Below are 17,982 nucleotides of genomic sequence, written 5' to 3' on the forward strand. Positions count from 1 at the left end.
TACCCCAGCCTCCAGCAGCCGTTCCATAATGATGCGACCTCGATGACCTGGAGCATTGTCGTCCATGAAGATGAAATTAGGCCTGTGTTGTTCATGCAGGGGCACAATGACTGGACTAATGATGTTATTCAGGTAGTACTGGCTTGTCACTGTACCATTCACAAGATGTAGGGCAGTTCTGTATTGAGTTAGACACACCTGCCCAGACTGTGTGGTCAGGTACCCTTGCAGGTTTCGAATGGTCTGACATGACACTTGGGTGTCTCTCACCTCCCTTAAATGTGCCTGGAGTTGAGTGGCATTCATCATCCACAGGGTTCCACAGGGCACTGTTCACAATGAAGCGGTCATCAACGTGGGATGTGGCCAAAGGACATCCACTTCTATGCCTTTCTGTGACTCTTCCAGTCTCTCTGTATCTCTGTCGCAACCTGCTGATGACACTCTGTGACACTCTAAGCTCATTTTGCCGTTAAGCACCTTGTTAGAGAACAGCAAGTTCTGCAAAAAGTACTGAAACACTGAACAGTTGGACATGTGCATTCAAAAGTGTAGAGAAGGTCAAATTAAGTTCACCTGTAAAGGTTATAGTGCATTTTAGGTGCCTCCTGAAATTTCACCCGAAAGCCGAATATCCTTAACTTTTTGTGAGTAGTGTGTATATGTGTGTGTGTGTGTGTGTGTGTGTATTTATGTATTTACCTATACCTTCCGCTAAACACACACACATACATGATGTTACAGTATATGTAAGAAATAAAACACAGCAAGGAAATGATCCACACCTGACCCTGCAGACTCTGTACAATAAACATCTGATCATTTCACCACATTAACAATTGCTCAGGAACAGACTCATCGTCAGACTCGAATTAAATGAGTGTCCCTTCACAAACAGATAACACATCAGAACCGCATTCGTATAAAATTATCATTTTATACGAATTCATGTCAGAGCTTCTGGTATCAAACTTCTACACGGCTCTGGAACTTTACTACAGGGATAAGTGCCGGAAGGCATTCCCTTGGTGTTTTGATGATGGCATTGCATTGCAGAACCCTGTCTAATGTGGACTCGTGATGGTCCAACAGATTTCTGTTGGGTTTTTCCTTTAATCAGTTACCCATCTCTGTGTGTGTGTGTATACTGTATATATACTGAAGCCAGCCTTGATCTGGGTGAACATGGGTTCATGTCCAGGTTGTTTAGAAAGCTACAGTAAGCAGAGGAGACTTCACATTGTGTGGCTGATACGATTCCAGAAAACGAATGCATTGGCCTTTATCTGGTTATGAGACAGACAGCACACAGCCACAGATCTCTGCGACAGTCAGCGTGGCAGTGTGGGTGTTTTTCTCCAAAGCAGTTTATACATGCACAGCGGCCTTGCAGAGAGGAGACATACGGCTCAGTGGAGAAAAGCAGGCTGAGAGATGTAATCTCCTCCTATCAGGGAGGCGGGAAGCCCAAGACAAGATTTCATGCTTCTTCTGCCGAGCCTCAGCTTTCAGAGTGTCTCCTCTGACTTTATCAGAGCTTGTCCAAGATTTTCTGACTCTGATTTTTATTTTGCACTCCAGTGCTCACATGCGAGTTCCAGTGTTTCAGTCTCAGCCTCCAAGAGGACAATAGTCTCCATCTGGACTGGAAAAGGAAGCGATTATGAGTAATGTCAAGGCTTCCCTCCTGCCTGATGCTGTTTCTTCTCTCGCTGCCAGATTACAGGAAGTGTGCAATCATCACCGCTGCATGGCCCGATTATTTTCCACTGCGCTCTCTCTCTGTTGTTATTGTAACAAACATGTCAAGAGATTTGTAAGCATTCGAAAATGAATTTTGTAGGTCAGCAGCGAGGCTGGTCGCTCGTTTGGTCTTGCTGTCTAAACAAAAGTGTGCCTGATCCATCTGTGAGCAGTCAAAAAAAAATCATGTCACCGACTCTGTGCTCACATTTTTGTCCTTTTTAGGTAGCAAAAGGGTAAAGTAGTTCTTTCAGAGGCCTGAGATCTGATTGTGTGGTTTAATGCATTTACTGCTACGTGGACTAGCTCATGGTTTCATTGGAATGAAGTCAGAGCTGGAATTGGACAAGCTGACATTTTTTTTTTTTTTTTTTGTATTGTCCAGGCTTTTATTTTACCGCCACCTAGTGGCTGTCTGAAATATAACGATTTCAATATGAAATTTCCAGACATCCAGGAGTGATGAAATGCGTGAGAGATTGTGATTTTGTGTGAAGTCAGAGCTTTCTAGGAATGTTCACACCCTTCTGTTTCTGATAAAGGGAAAATCTCCAATTTCTATTGTGAATGTGAGACAATAAGCTTAAAGATGATTTGGTGTGAAATTCCAATATATATGACCAAAGGTTTGTTATCAGTACACCTGATCATCACACACATCTCTCATGCGGTTCTTCCCCAGATTGTTTGCTTTACAATTTCTTTTTCCCTTCACCGGACCGTGCTCCAGCATGACAGTGCCCCTGTGCACAAAGTGAGCAACATGAAAACATGTTTTTCCAAATTTGGAGAGGAAAATCTGGAGTGTCCTGCACAAGATCCCTGACACCTTCAACCTCACTGAACAACTTTGGGATGAACTGGAACACCCCAGACCATCAGTGTCTGATCTAACTAATGCTGAATGATCACAAATCCCCACAGACACACTCCTAGTGGAAAACCTTCCCAGAAGAGTGGAGTGCATTATAACGGTTAAGGAGACCACATCTGGAAAGGGATGTTCAAACAGCATGCATGGATGTGACTGTCAGGTGTCCACATAATTTGGTGTATAGTGTATGAATTCGGTTTAGGATTGCAGGATGTGCATTTGGAGTCATTAAACAGGGTTTAATACAATGTGTTCAATCTCTTTCTCTCTCACACACACACACAGCTTGCATCCAGTGTGCTGCATCTCTGTTTGTTTGGGTTTTTTCCCCCTTTCTGCTCAGTAGGCCGTTAGATCCCGCTCGGAGGGGAGCCGTGTTTTTTTACCTCCTCCTGTTTTCTCCTGCTGGGGGCAGAGAGAGAAGAAAGCAGAAACGTCTCCTAACTGCCATGCAGGATCTAATGAGAGATAACACTGAGCCCTGTGTGACTCCTCACTGCTGAGCCTTTCATGCTTTAAAGTTCTGGCCACAAAAACTCCTTTGATTGTTGCTTATCAAAGCCCTAAAAGTTGCTTCAAAGGAAGAGGCATCATTCAGTTGCAGTGATCATCGCTAGATGTTACAGGTGGATTTGGCACAAAATCCATGGCCATGCATTAAAACTGTATGGAAAAACCAGCAGGGCTTTGAGTCGAGACAGAACAGGTATAGAAAATAAGATTAAAAGCTTTAAATTGTAGATTTATATCAAGCTGGTTAAGTATAGTTTCTTCAATCACCCACTTATATGTGATACTTCTAAATTTTCAGCCTTTTCATGTAAAGTGGATCTTGTGGTGTTTTGCACACATGTCGATGGTGATGGTTTGTATTTATTCCCCACAGGATGACATGAGCGACTCTCTGCGCGATTACACCAACCTGCCTGAGGCGGCGCCACTGCTCACCATCCTGGACATGTCAGCCCGGGCCAAGTACGTCAAAGACGTGGAGGAGATCACGCCGGCCGTGGTGGAGCAGTTTGTCAGTGACTTTCTAGCCGAGAAGCTCAAACCGGAACCAATATAAAGCTGGACAATTGGACATCTCCCATCAGCCCCGTGACTTCCACTTCCCTCCCTCTCCTCCTGTGGGACTCTGAGATGCTTCACTTTGTACTGACTCGTTTTTTTTTTTTGTTTTGTTTTTTAAAACAGACACTAACCCCCACATCCCCGGGGTTGTTTCCTCTCTCCTCCTGTGGTGCCTTGCATATTTACAGCCTGGATGGTAAAAAGAGTTTTCTCTTGTTGCAGTACATGTCAGAGCTCAGAATGTAGATGAAACCCTACAGCTGCAGGACACTCGGATTTAGAACACTCGTTTTATTTTATTAAAAACGACTAAAACATGGCTTTTATTTCCACTGCTTTCAGTAAGAAAATCCAGGTGTGTTTATTGAGGAACACAGGACCTGCGTTTCAAGGCTGCACTTTTTGTCCTTATAGGTGCTGATTATAACACGTTCATGGACACACACGTCTCTGAAAGGAGAAAAGCCGACTGCATAAGATGGCTATAACGAAAAATTTTCCTTTTGTCACATTTTCTCTGAAGGTCCAAAAAAAACAAGAAACCAGTCCAATTCTGAAGGCACAGAATAGCATTTAACAACTTTTCCGTACTAAAATGTAGGCATTTATTAGTGTACAGCTTCTGTCTTTCCTTCATTGTGTTTCTGCTGAGCCCTGGCCATTAAAACTGACCGTCTCGGTCCTGTGTCTCGTCTCGTCTCCTCTTAAACGCAATCCTCAACATCGGGAACAGAATTTCTCCCACATTTCTTATACATTTTTTTCCCACCACAGTGATGTAATACAGTTATAATGATCATAAAATTACTTTCCTGGACACAGAGAGCAGGAATTTTAAGGTTCATTCTGACATTTGGCATCAGTGAGTTCATGTTAAAATGTTCAACATGTGAATCACGCTATTGTTACACAGTGTAGAAAGTGTACAGATTGCATGCTGGCACAATACTCCCACTGCTCATGCCTGGTGGTGGATTGGCGATGCTAAATGGTGTGCGTGTGTGTGTGTGTGTATATATGTAGTGTCCCCTCCATGCCTCATGCCCAGGGTTTATGGGATAGTCTCTGGCTCCGCTGGGGATAAACCAGGATAAAGCGCTTACTGAAAGTGAGGGAGAGTTTACATGTGCTCAATTCACCAGATGCCAAAAGTGGCTTGTAACCGAGACAGAATCCAAATGAGCAGTTGAACGATTTTGCTCAAGGACCCAACAGCTTGCTGGTGCTGAGATTATAACAACCTCCCCATCAGTAGCCCAAAGATGTAATAACTGAGCCATGAATTACTCTCACTGAAACTGAGAATTAAAACCCAACACTGTTTGTGTGGAGTTTTGCATGTTCACTCCATGGCCATGTTGGATTCTTACAGGGCTTCAGTGTGTGTTCGGGTTTCCAGGCTGGTAGGTGAGAGAGGGTGGGAGAGAGAGGGTGAGAGAGGGTGAGAGAGAGTGAGAGAGGGTGAGAGAGAGTGTGTGTGTGTGTGTGTGTGAGGGAGAGAGAAAGAGGAGAGACTTTGTGTGTGAGCGAGATAGTGAGTGTGTGTGAGAGAGAGGGGTGCATGTAAGAGGGAGTGTGTGTGTGAGAGAGAGAGGGGTGCATGTAAGAGGGAGTGTGTGTGTGAGAGAGAGAGGGGTGCATGTAAGAGGGAGTGTGTGTGTGAGAGAGAGAGGGGTGCATGTAAGAGGGAGTGTGTGTGTGAGAGAGAGAGGGGTGCATGTAAGAGGGAGTGTGTGTGTGAGAGAGAGAGGGGTGCATGTAAGAGGGAGTGTGTGTGTACATGGTGCCCTGTATGGACTAGCAGGTATTCCAGAGTGTGTCCACGGCTCGCTCTCAGGACTCTGAGATTCTGTCCAGGATAAAGTGCTGTTAGTAAAGAAGAAAGAATGAAAAATAAATCACAGGAATGTCAGAGAGAGCCTTTAACATTAGAGCTGTATGAGAGAAGTACTAATCAGTGGGTGAAGGATTTTCCTCTTCTTGCTTTCTGCGCAAATTTCATCAGCTGCCTTCGCCCTTCAAATAACAGGATGCTAGCCGTCATGGCTGAATTCAGACGCTCGACTCCTTTAGCCAGAGGAACGACCAGTTTAGAACCGTCCGTTTCCTCGGCCAGCTGGAGAGCCTCCGAGCTCGGTCCGCGTGTCTCACCACTAATCACTAGAGCGGTGTTTCTCTGTGCCCAGTGCTCATGATACACCTTCTGCTCCAGGCATGGAGGAGCCAGTTCATCATCAGATTCATCAGAGTCTGACTCCGTGTACTCCTCCAACACGGAATTACTGCAAGTCTCTCCAAGCTGCTGAACCTCTGCGTCACGCCTCCTCACATTCCCGCTTCCTTCATCGGCGACGTGGACGGTCACTGTCTTCGGTAAGTGCCCTGAAACGGTGTCCCAGTCCAAACCAGAGAATATGGGCAGACGGAAATGGGCTCCCATTGCGGCACGCAGAACCTTTGGCTCCCAAGGATCCACACAGCCTGTGATGAGAGGACAGGAAGTGAGCTCAGGACACGGTTATGAAAGTGTTTTTTGAGACTAAACGCACCCTGAGATACCTTGAGTGAGGAGGACACGATCGCAGCCGGCTGCCGCGGCACAGCGCAGGATGGTGCCCAGGCTTCCCGGGTCTCGCACATTATCGCAGATCAGGAACAGCGGGACGGACTGGAGACGAAGATGTTTGGGGAACGTGAGCCGAGATTCGTCTGGCTTTGTGAATATGGCTAGAAAAGAGGGAGATGCAAAGAAGATATTTAGGAAGGAATGAGTCTCACAAAGACATCATCTACATGAAATTCAACTCAAAAGTCGCATAGGTCTGGCAACAAATTCCACATCTTTTTTCCCCTTCATATTTACATGAACACACTTCAAATCTATTTATCATCTTGCTATATTCTGAATACTGAATGAAAATGAATGTGGGCAGATCTTATTCAGATCTTATTTGTTTAATCACTCTGCTGCCAAAATCTCTAGTCCTCCTTCTTACTACAAATACTAAAATATACTTCAACCAGGAAGGAAGCTACTGAAGCAAAACTATTTCAGACATCTGACCTCATTGACGTCTCTGTTTGGATAAATTCCACAATCAGGTCAGTTCACCTGCCAGCCATAGTGACTCTACAAACATTCAACCATGCCTTCTTAAGATAGGCATAACATTATGACCACCTGCCTAATATTGTGTTGGTCCCAATATTTTGCTGGCAAAACAGCCCTGACCAGTCGAGGCATGGACTCCACTAGATCCCTGAAGGTGTGCTGTGGTATCTGGCACCAAGATGTTAGCAGCAGATCCTTTAAGAACTCTAAGTTGCAAGGTGAGGCCTCCATGGAGGACTTAAAGGACTTATAGGCTACCTTTGAAAGATAGTGACCACTGCAGACCGGGAACACCACCATGCTCTGATCCAGTGGTCTAGCCATCACAATTTGGCCCTTTTGGTCAAACTCACTCAAATCCTTACGCTTGTCCATTTTTCCTGCTTCTAACACATCAACTTTGAGGACAAAATGTTTACTTGCTGCCTAATATATCCCACCCACTAACAGGCGCCATGATGAGATGATCATCAGTTTTATTCACTTCACCTCTCACTGCTCACAATGTTCTACCTGATCAGTGTATATTAAGAATATTTTTCAGCAGGACAGACAGAAAACTGAAAACATGATTCCTCCACCACCTAGTGGCAGAGACAGAGAGACACATGTCAAGAGTTCATTAGTCCTGCTGTTCATGCAGCTGAATCTAAAATACTGTTCAATGATCCAACACACAGACTAAAGAATGTCACATAGTGAGCTGAGCATGTGCACTGAACAGGAGGTCACTTGGGATTCAGACTGTGTTCACTTTCTGGTTTATGGGATACAAAGCCAGTTTTATAAGTGACTACTCAGAAAGTAGGCAAATTAATATTAAATAAAGATCAAAGAAATATTTTAATGAATAATTCTAATTGATTTTATTGGGCTTGGTTACCCTAAAGCTGGAAATTAAAGTCAATTTTACTGTGTCAGTATTTTTCCTGTTTCCAACCTGGATTTACATGTACATTTATATTCCTGGCATTTAACAGATGCTCTTATCCAGAGTGATGTACACGAGTGCTTTGAGGTCTCTATCAATGAAAACATCAACACTGGTTCAATAAATCACAGACTTAGGATACCATCAGCCTAAAAACTGTGTTGGGATTTACATACAATACATAAAGCAAACAGGGAACAAAAAAGCTAGTGTTTCAGGAAGAGGTGGGTCTTCATCCCTGGCTGTTCAGACACCTAGGAGAAGTTTATTCCACCACCTTGGTACCAGAACAGAGAAGAGTCTAGATGTAGACCTACCTCTAACCCTGAGAGATGGTGGGAGCAGTGCTAGTAGATCTGAGGGAGTGAGGTACAGTGTGAGGAGTAATAAGAGCTTTGAGGTAAGATAGATCTGGTCCATTCTTCATTCAGTGTTTTGAATCTGATGCCTGCAGCTACAGGAAGCCAGTGGAGGAACACAGCAGTGGGGTGGTTAAGGCAGGTTGAAAACAAGCCACACAGCGGCTACACTTGAACTTGATTATTGTTCTATAAGATCAGGTCCTGAAGTGTTTTGTTCCTCTCATGCCTATAAATAGTAGTATTCATTAATAATTTGAAACTTTTAATGTTTTGGAAAATCCTCCTGTGGAGAAAAATCACTCATCTCTCAGATGCTCTCCATCTCTTTCACCATATCAACAGTTTTACATTTCTGTTAGTTATTAGCCTTACATTATGGTGACGTATCTGCCTTGCTCATGCCTCTGAGCTGTTTCTATAGCAACAATAGTTAAAAATATTGGAACATAATTATGTGATTTCAATTTACAGCCAAATTCTAACAGCTTGTTAGAGAAAGTGAATCAACACCTCCTAATAAATCAGTTCAGTTTTATTTTGTGTAGTGCTTTGAAGCAGAGCAGCTTTACAGAAATATATATTCATGATATACACTGGATATAAAAAGTCTACACACCCCAGTTAAAAGGGCAGGTTTTTGTTGTGTAGAAAAAAAAAATGAAACCAAGATTTTAAAAAAATCATATCAGAGCCTTTTCCAACTTTTCTGTAAAATTGCAACCAATATGTTTAAGTGGGAAAACAATAAGAATCATTTTAGGGGAACAATAACCTGGTTGCATAAGTTTACACACCTTTTTATAATTAGGAATGTGTTAGTGTTCTGAATCAACCAAACCTCTTGAGCAAGCCAGAGGTGTGGTGGTGGTGGTGGTGAGGAAAAAGGAAGGAGGAAGACACATTGAGAGGATCCAGGCTTGTACTTTACTAAACACCAGAAAGTGTGATCAAAAAATAATAATTAATAAACTTCCCTTCAGTAACTGTGTACTCTATGGTGAACAAGTGCAACCAGGAGATTCATTCTAGTCGTAATGTGAAGTCTATTTTGTTGACCTGATCAGCTGTTTAATAAATGAGACTTTGAGTACAAAACTGTTCATATTAAATCAGTCTTAAGCCATACCCATGGTTTCTGACTGGTTCTTTTCCAGAGTAATCTCATGTATCTTTAGCCATGTGCATGTAGGATCATCCAATCAGACACTTAGCACTGCGGTATAAACCGAGTTACCTCATGTCCACATGGCACGCGGTGTATGGTCAGCAGTTTCTGCATAGGGATGCCATGGCTTGAGCACATGAAATAACTTTAAACCACAGTCATGGAGCCACAACAAGATACCAAGAACTCTACAAGAGAAAGTCCAACATCATGTGGCTACTCACCGATAACCCCCTGTGGAGCAACCAGATCGGACCAGACTCTGAGGTCCTCAAATTTGACTTTGACCAGAGACGCCTGACCCAATTTGTCCAGAGGAAGCTCTCGGAGGCGCTCCACTCTGCTGAAGAACAGCGTCTGAGGAGACGCTCCAGCAGCCACGGCGTCGCAGATCAGACGCTTCCCCTCCAGCAGCACTTTACCCTCCTGCTCACGAAACGCCCTGGAGCGGGCGATGCTCACCATCTTTCTGAAAAACAGGAGACAGGAGTTTCACAGCTGGAATAACAAATACCGAGCTGTGATGTAGATTTACAACTTCTTTTGAGGCTTGTTTCTTTTTCACCAGTCTGGCCTGTCAGCCCTGTCACTGCTTTCAGAAGAAGGCAAGAGGATTTTATTAAATGGATAAAAGAAGATAGATTAAATTAGAGTATATTAGATTAGAGTAGATAAGGAAAAGAAATTCTAGTGCAATTTGGTCAAGATATTTTAAACTAGAAAAGAAAATGAATATATTTATAAATATTTATTCTTTTTTATTCATAAATGTTCAATTACTTTTAGTGTACTAATATACTAGTATAGTATGTGACTTTATACCTGGAATGGATGGATGGATGGATGGATGGATATCTATCTATCTATCTATCTATCTATCTATCTATCTATCTATCTATCTATCTATCTGTGCTTTAACAGTTACAAAACTAAAAAGTTGAAAGATTCTTCAAACTTGCCAAATTAACTGTGTAGTAAGCAAAATAAAGAATAGAGAAGTAAGAGTAGAACTGCAAGTGTAAACATATTCGGTAAATTTAATGTAGTTGAACTTTGTAGGTGTGCAAAGCTAGTACAGTCATATCTAAAAAGACTGATGTCTGTGATTAAAGCAAGAGGTGGCTCTATTGAGTATTAAATCAAGGGACTGATGACTTTTCCAACCCTGTTATTCTAGTTTTTTGTTTTTTTATTAATTTGCAGAACTGTTGTGTTTTTTCTTTCATTGGTTTGTAAGACCAACATTGTAAATAAAGCTAGAAAAGTTATTTGGAATGGGGTTTGATTTCAGGCTGTTCCAAATAACTGGAAAATCTCAGACCTCCCCAGATAAGGACTAGTGATGGGCCAGATACTTTTTTTGCTCATTGCCATTTTTCACTAAATTTGCAAAGTTTCTGATATTCTGACTGTTCTTCTTTGCCTAACTATGGCTAAAACTGTTAAACTGCAATATTACTTCGCATTGCATTCTTTAAATCAAATCTATTTCCATGATTCGTAAATTAAATGTGCAGTGACACATACATTAAGCATCCCTGTATGAATGTTATGCTGCACTGCAATGCGCGTGCATCTTTCAAAAGCTTTATTTCTATTCATTTGAATTCGTCTCTGTCTAAAGACTAACAGGTCAGAAAATGAAAAGGTTTGCACTGATTCGCAGGGAACACGTCCTTACTAAGAAAAGAGTAGCCAGAGGGAGGGTGTGGGGATGAAATGAGACAGGATTACACTCACGCAAGTCTCTGGTCTCCAGGAAGAGCTCTGTCGAACCGCAGGCCGCCCAGCTGCCCCCTCACACTACAACTCTCAACTGCCACCCTGGGCAGATTTCCACTAGACTTCCCCATCCCTGGCCCAGTGGGTTTATCTTTAAGTCTCCATCCATCGGTCTTGTTGGAATGCTTCTTCTGTGTCTTAGGGTCATGCTCGCGCTGCTTGCTTTGCTCACGTGGTTTAATGAGAGTCTCGCGCTCATCACCGGGATAAAGAACTGCTACGGGTCTCCTCCTGAGACCTCGGATAAATCTTCTCGTGTTTACAAAGACGCTTTTAAAGCCTCCCAATCGCCATGACCTCCGTTCAGTAATGATCATGAGCTCCCGACTCACGCCGCTGATGAGCGCCGCCATGTCCGTTGCCTTTGGGATGACGTCACAGCTATTGGGCGGTACTAAAGACTGATAAATAGCGTCTCCCAAATAATCATTTGATTTTTTTTTATGTTACAACTGTCAGTTATCTTCCCCCCATAATATGTTTATATGTTTTATAATATTTTTCAGTGTTCAACCATTTGCTTCAATAAAATGCACTTTAATAAAAACCTTCATAAAGTTAAGCGGATTAATAGCGTTCGTTGATATTTATTTAACTTTATCTTATTTGTTTTATTGTGACAGGTTTTGCACAAATTTTCTAATTGTGAGGTTAAAAATAAAATCTAAACATTCGCGCTGCGTATGACAACGAAGTCAATTATAATCGATTGCCGGGAACTGATGTATGGCCAGACTGATTAATCGATCCTAGAAAGACGCAGTGAAGTGCAGTGATGGCGCTCAGAAGGGCTCTGCATTTCGTTTTTAAAGTCGGAGACAGGAGCAAGACAGCTGTCTTTTACAGGGATGTCCTCGGTATGAAGGTAAGTCAGTGTGTTTCTGAAATTCACATGTGAAGTCTGACTGTGTCGTGGTATATGTCAAGATCACTTTACCTCGTATTGTGTACTTACTGAAGTAAATGTTTAACCATCTCAAATGATCCTAATTCTAATGTACAGATTTTACGCCATGAGGAATTTGAGGAGGGCTGTAAGGCAACGTGTAATGGGTGAGTAATGGGCTGTTATTGCACTTAGGACTGGGTTGACTGATCCACATTAAGAGCAAATGATAAGGAAGGGACCTTTGAACATTATTAAGCTTACACATTAATGCACATTATTAACCCTGCTTGTCTGCACATTATTAACATTAAAACACCCCAGTTCCCTAAAAATTCTGCGGCAGGAAATCACCCCAGTGTGTATGCGGTGATGTAACTTGAGCAGTTTTTGAGTGTTTTTGTTTTGGTTTGTTTTCTCCATTCCAGACCTTATGATGGAAAATGGAGTAAAACCATGGTGGGCTTCGGTCCAGAGGATGATCACTTTGTAGCAGAGCTGACCTACAATTATGGAGTGGGAGAATACAGACTTGGCAATGACTTTTTGGTACATTTATAGTTCCTCTTAATCTCTCTATGTAAGAATAGCCGTTAATGATACAGCTGTTTTCTTCTTCTGTTTTTGGATCTGGATGTAAGAACATATTCTAAACACGACAGAGTAGCAGAGTAGTTGGTATATGATTCCATTTAGCGCAGGATATACTTCTAATATCCGTTATTCTTGCACAGGGTTTCACCATACAGTCGAGTCAAGCTGTCAGTAATGCCAGAAAGATAGGCTGGCCTCTTAAGGAGGTTGGGGAAGCTCTGTACTTGGCAGAAGCTCCTGGGGGATATCCATTCTACCTGCTGGATAAAGATCAGCCAGACTGTGGTATGTGTGATGAGATCTCGTCAGCAACTGGAAGTGAATTTGTGAAAGTTGTATTCAATTTATTGATGTATTTAAGTATAATATTGTCAAATAGTAGTAGTAGGTTATCGAAGATGGTGCATCCATCCAGAGCACATGCATTTTAGTGTTTCCTATTAATTTCATGCAACCAGAATTCACCCATCCATTTTCTATACATGCTTTATTCCTAATTAGGGTCATGGGGATCTGCTGGAGCCTATCCCAGCACACATTGGGTGAAAGGCAGGGGTACACCCTGGACAGGTCACCAGTCCATCACAGGACCACATATAGACAGACAACCACATACACTCACACTCACTCCTATGGGCAATTTAGAATGACCAACCAACCTAATGTACATGTTTTTGGACTGTGGGAGGAAACCGGAGTACACAGAGTAAACCCAAACGGCACGGGGAGAACATGCAAACTCCACACAGAAACGCCCCTGCCTGTTCGAACCTAGGACCTTCTTGCTGTGTGGCAACACTGCTTACCACTAAGCCACGATGCTGCCCTTCATTTTGTCCAGTGAAATGATTTTTCTGTTTTGGGCCACTTGTCTAATGATAATATTTCTCTGATTTTCTTCTGGGGGTCTGGAATAGACCCGGTTCAGAAAATCACCTTGGCCGTGTCGGACCTGCAGCGTTCTGTACACTACTGGTCCTCGCTGCTGGGGATGAAAGTGATGGAGAAAAGTGAGGAGAAGAAAAGTGTACTAATGGGATTCTCAGACAGTCAGGTTGGATCAGAAAGACCACTTTCTCTCTGTGATTATCTCATTTATAAAATACACAATGAAACATGAGACACAAGTATTCCCTTTTAACGACCAAATGTCATGTGATCGGTGTTTCTAGTTAAATATGGACAAGACGTATACCAGGCCATAAAGTCAGAACGACCCTGTTCCTAAAGATCTACACTCTGGTCCATAAGTATTTGGACAGTGACAAACTGAAATGAAGCAATCAATATGTGTAGACTTTCAGCTTAATTCTTTACCAAAAACATTGCATTAATTGTTTAAGAATTAGTCCCTTCAGTTTTATAGACTTGAAGATAATTGGGCAATTAACTGATGTCCATATATGGCCTGTTTCAATGTTATTTCATGACAAATTAAGGAGATAAATAGATGAACCTGTCTTTAAAATAAATGTGTTCAAGACTGAAGACATTTTGCATACAGACATTTCTGGAACTAATTAATGGAAATAAACTGTTATACTGAGACTTGGCAAAGCATATGTTTTAACAGCACCTTTGTATTGGTTTCCAGTGTAAACTGGAGCTACAGGATATCAGGGCTCCTGTGGATCATGCAACTGCTTTTGGCAGGATTGCATTCTCTTGCCCGCGAGAGCAGGTGATAGATCGGACTAATCTGTTAAACAGAACTAATGTGCCTCCTGCCTCAGGAGTAAAAACATTGGTCACTGCTGCTTTACTGTTATTGTAAGTCATCTATCTGTTCCATTTCTCCAGTTACCTGAAATTGAGGCTCTGATTAAAAAGGAAAACCAGAAGATCCTCACGCCCCTCGTCAGCCTGGACACTCCGGGGAAGGCCACTGTGGAAGTGGTCATCCTGGCTGATCCTGTGAGTCTTTGCAAACACCATTTGCGAAGTGTCCATTTTCACTGAGAGGATCAAAAAATATTAGTGTTGGAGCAAGTAAGAAAAACGGGCAAGAAGACTTAAAGATGCCTTTAATGTTAGTCTGTAAGGTCAGGTATAATGCAGTACAAAGCAAATAAAAACTTCAGCTGACCGGAATTTAATGGTCATTCATCCAATTCCAGGCGACTGAATACTCTGTAATTGATCGATATGAAAGATACTCACATGTTTAAGTGTGTACATGGCTTACAATGGCTACATGAACCTGCCATAGAAACATTTTTAAAGGGCCCTAAAAGAAACCATATCATGTTTTTGTACAAACATGTCCCCATAGATAGCACTTCAGGAGAGAAATGCCACCATTCCATGCTACCATTTCCTTGGGCTTGCTCACTGGGGATGAATATAAATTTTAATTTTAAACTGTTTATATTTCTGAGACAATTTCCATTGTGTGAAGTGAATTGAATTCAAGTAAGTGTGATTCACAGACCTTCTCAAAGTATATAAATTAAACTGTATAGCATGTAAATAATGTTTTGCATTTCACATAGGATGGACATGAGATCTGCTTTGTGGGAGATGAAGCTTTTCGCCAGCTATCTGCCTTTGACCCCAGTGGAAATGAACTGCTTGATAAGGTACTCCATCCTTTAAATATTCAGCTTCAGAGAGGATGCAGCTTTACTGGGGAAGAGACGGGAGTCAGAGCTGGAGGTAGCAGAACTGAAGATGTTGAGGTTCTCTTTGAGAGTGACATGTTTAGACAGGATTAGGAACGAGTACATCATGTTGGACGTTTGGGGGACGAAGTTAGGGCGGCCAGATTAAGATGGTTTGGACATGTTCAGAGGAGGGAGAGTGAGTATATTGGTAGGAGAATGTTGGACATGGAGCTGCCAGGCAGGAGGCAAAGAGGAAGGACAAAGAGGAGGTATATGGATGGAATAAATGAGGATATGAAGCTAGTGGGTGAAAGTGTTGAGGATGCAGAAGATAGGGATAGGTGGAGAGAGATGATTCACTGTGGAGACCCCTGAAGGGAAAAGCCCAAAGAAGAAGAGAGGATGCAAGTGGTTTATTTGTGCTTTTTAATCGTATCTTTTGTTTCTTTCTCAGGCCATGGCTGCTGATAAGAGTGACGAATGGTTTGCGAAACACAAAAAGCAGAAAGCATCAGCATGAAGGCTTTCAGAGTCTTTTATTTTCTGCAGGAAAGTCATAATAGCAAATGAATGGTTTATTTCTCCTTTTCAGTTCATTGTAATATATTTGTTTGTCTGGCTTTATATGTTTGGGTTGATTAGAAGCATCATGTCCACACGGAGATTTAAGTTTGATTTGTTCATAAAATTATTCTAGAAATATAAAAAAATATAAAGTGCTAAAATCTCAAAACACTTGTTCTGCTGGCTTGAATAAATTTTGCACCCTGATTACAAATTTTAAAGTGTACTCATTGTGAGAGGAAGCTGAAGTATTAATATACACTCAGTAGCTACACTCACAGGCCTTTTCAGAAGGTAAGCCAATTATACGGGCAAGTTTGCATACATTTACATGTTGTTTGTGTAGTGGACCATTCACACACAGCAGCAGTTACTCTGAGATGATTGTGTGTGTGCGCGTGTGCACACATGCTGGTCTGAGTGTATCAAGCTTCTGGTGCACCTTATATGTGTATTAGTCCATCCTCCAGTCCTTACTAGTGGACTGTTCTCCACACAGCAGTGACACTCGGAGGGGGAAAACCCATTACACACACACAGAATATGGATTTAATAATAAGAAAATAATAATAATATCATCTTATAGCTCTTGCTCACTTCTCAAATCCGATTGGTTAGAAGGTGGGGATTAGTTTTCTGTAACAGCGACTCTGACCACAATGGCAGTGAGATCACAGGTTTATGCCCACCTTCTAAAACGTTAGCATTTCTATAGTAACAGCTAATTCACAGGGACTCGTATGGAGGACGTGCCCGCATAATATATCACTAATATTAAACTGAATTAATAAAGCATGCGCTATTCAACAAGGAGAAATCTGTAAATGTTGATATGGTGAAGATTTCCGTTTGGAGATGTTTACACAGCATTTATGGAAGAAGTCTTCAGTGCAAGCACTCTGCAACAGTTTTCACTTTACAAGACAAAGGAAAAAAGAGGCAGGAGAAATGACTCATTATAGCTGTTATAATAAAAGGGATTAGAGGAAATGTTAAATGTTTCTCATTATGCATGTCATTGATGTACCCTTTATTAAGAAATAAAACAAATATCATTGTTGACACATTTCTGTGGTAAAAGGGGAATAAAACACTTTGGGACATACTGTTATTGTTAAACAATGTTGGGGTGTTAAAAGTAATTTCACTTTATGCTGAGTCTCAAAATATGTTATTTTCCCTAGAACAGCATGCATACATAAAGTATTATACAAACACTGGCTATTTTTATTATTATGATTATTGGGAACATTTGTGCATGTTATTTTGCCTTCTATAACACTAATTTGTGGGGGGTTTAACCTTTGCTGTTATTATAATGTTTACTCTTATGGGAAGTATTTCTACTAGATGTCGGAGCATGGCTATGGGGATTTGTGATCATTCAGCTTCAAGAGCATTAGTGAGATCAGGTACTGATGTTGGATGAGGAGACCTGTTGCAAAGTCAGCTTTTCAGTTTATTCCACAGGTGCTTATTGGGGTTAAGGTCAGGGCTCTGTGCAGGCCACTTGAGTTGTTGCACTCCATCCTTCTCAGACCATCTCTTCATGGAGTTGGCTTTGTGCACAGGGGCATTGTCATGCTGGAACAGATTGGGTGCATGGACTATAATGTTACATTATACACCGATCAGGAATAGCAATATGAGCAGTGACCGGTAAAGTGAATAAGACGATGATCTCCTCATAGTGGGTGGGATATATTAGGCAGCAAGTGAACATTTTGTCCTCAAAGTTGATTTGTTAGAAGCAGGAAAAATGGACAAGCGAAAGGATTTGAGCGAGTTTGATGAAGGGCCAAATTGTGATGGCTAGACCACTGGATCAGAGCATCTACAAAACTGCAGCTCTTGTGGGGTGTTCCCGGTCTGCAGTGGTCAGTATCAATCAAAAGTGGTGACAGGCTCATTGATGCACGTGGGGAGTGAAGGCTGGCCCGTGTGATCCGATCCAACAGACGAGCTATTGTTGCTGAAATTGCTGAAGAAGTTAATGCTGGTTTAGAAATAGAAAGGTGTCAGAAAGAGATACCAACACCATATTAGGCAGGTGGTCATAATGTTATGCCTGGTCAGTGTATATATATATATATATATATATATATATATATAGATAGATAGATAGATAGATAGATAGATAGATAGATAGATAGATATAAAGACATCTTATACAGTTGTGTGCTTCCAGTTTAATGGTAACAGCTGGAGAAAGGCTCAAGTTCAAGTGTCCACTAACAATTGGTCATACAGTGTTTTGATTTCATTCTTCGATTTGATGTTTTTCGTATACAT

At 41.8% G+C, this 17,982-nt stretch overlaps 3 protein-coding genes across 5 annotated transcripts in view; 2 read left to right on the top strand and 1 right to left on the bottom strand.

Moving 5' to 3' along the window:
- Positions 1–4,010, top strand: part of nxn (nucleoredoxin) — a 68,892-nt gene extending 64,882 nt beyond the window's left edge. The window contains exon 8 of the mRNA XM_058413261.1: positions 3,504–4,010. Within this exon, the coding sequence (XP_058269244.1) occupies positions 3,504–3,686 (183 nt within the window). The 3' untranslated portion in view covers positions 3,687–4,010. The remainder of the gene's footprint in view (positions 1–3,503) is intronic.
- A 136-nt stretch (positions 4,011–4,146) lies between these two features.
- On the bottom strand, positions 4,147–11,521 carry mrm3a (mitochondrial rRNA methyltransferase 3a). 3 transcript variants are annotated; one of them, XM_058413257.1, is made up of 4 exons: positions 11,002–11,521; positions 9,486–9,730; positions 6,251–6,418; positions 4,147–6,172 (listed from the first exon to the last, which is right to left on the bottom strand). In XM_058413257.1, the coding sequence occupies exons 1-4, from the start codon at positions 11,394–11,396 to the stop codon at positions 5,646–5,648; spliced, it is 1,335 nt and encodes a 444-aa protein (XP_058269240.1). In that variant the 5' UTR covers positions 11,397–11,521; the 3' UTR covers positions 4,147–5,645. The 3 variants fall into 3 exon arrangements, with proteins under 3 accessions (XP_058269240.1, XP_058269241.1, XP_058269243.1); XM_058413258.1 differs by having other exon boundaries at positions 9,486–9,726; positions 11,002–11,137; XM_058413260.1 differs by lacking the exon at positions 11,002–11,521 and adding an exon at positions 8,052–8,188 and having other exon boundaries at positions 9,486–9,617.
- Positions 11,522–11,748: 227 nt separating this feature from the next.
- glod4 (glyoxalase domain containing 4) lies at positions 11,749–16,756 on the top strand. The gene is made up of 9 exons (XM_058413262.1): positions 11,749–11,908; positions 12,047–12,096; positions 12,358–12,478; positions 12,664–12,808; positions 13,441–13,577; positions 14,118–14,204; positions 14,324–14,437; positions 15,016–15,102; positions 15,581–16,756. Exons 1-9 carry the CDS (start codon positions 11,819–11,821, stop codon positions 15,644–15,646), a joined length of 897 nt encoding a protein of 298 aa, XP_058269245.1. The 5' UTR covers positions 11,749–11,818; the 3' UTR covers positions 15,647–16,756.
- The last annotated feature ends 1,226 nt before the right edge of the window (positions 16,757–17,982 follow it).

This window comes from Hemibagrus wyckioides, linkage group LG17, assembly GCF_019097595.1.
Source record: "Hemibagrus wyckioides isolate EC202008001 linkage group LG17, SWU_Hwy_1.0, whole genome shotgun sequence".
Classification (NCBI taxonomy): Eukaryota; Metazoa; Chordata; class Actinopteri; order Siluriformes; family Bagridae; genus Hemibagrus; species Hemibagrus wyckioides.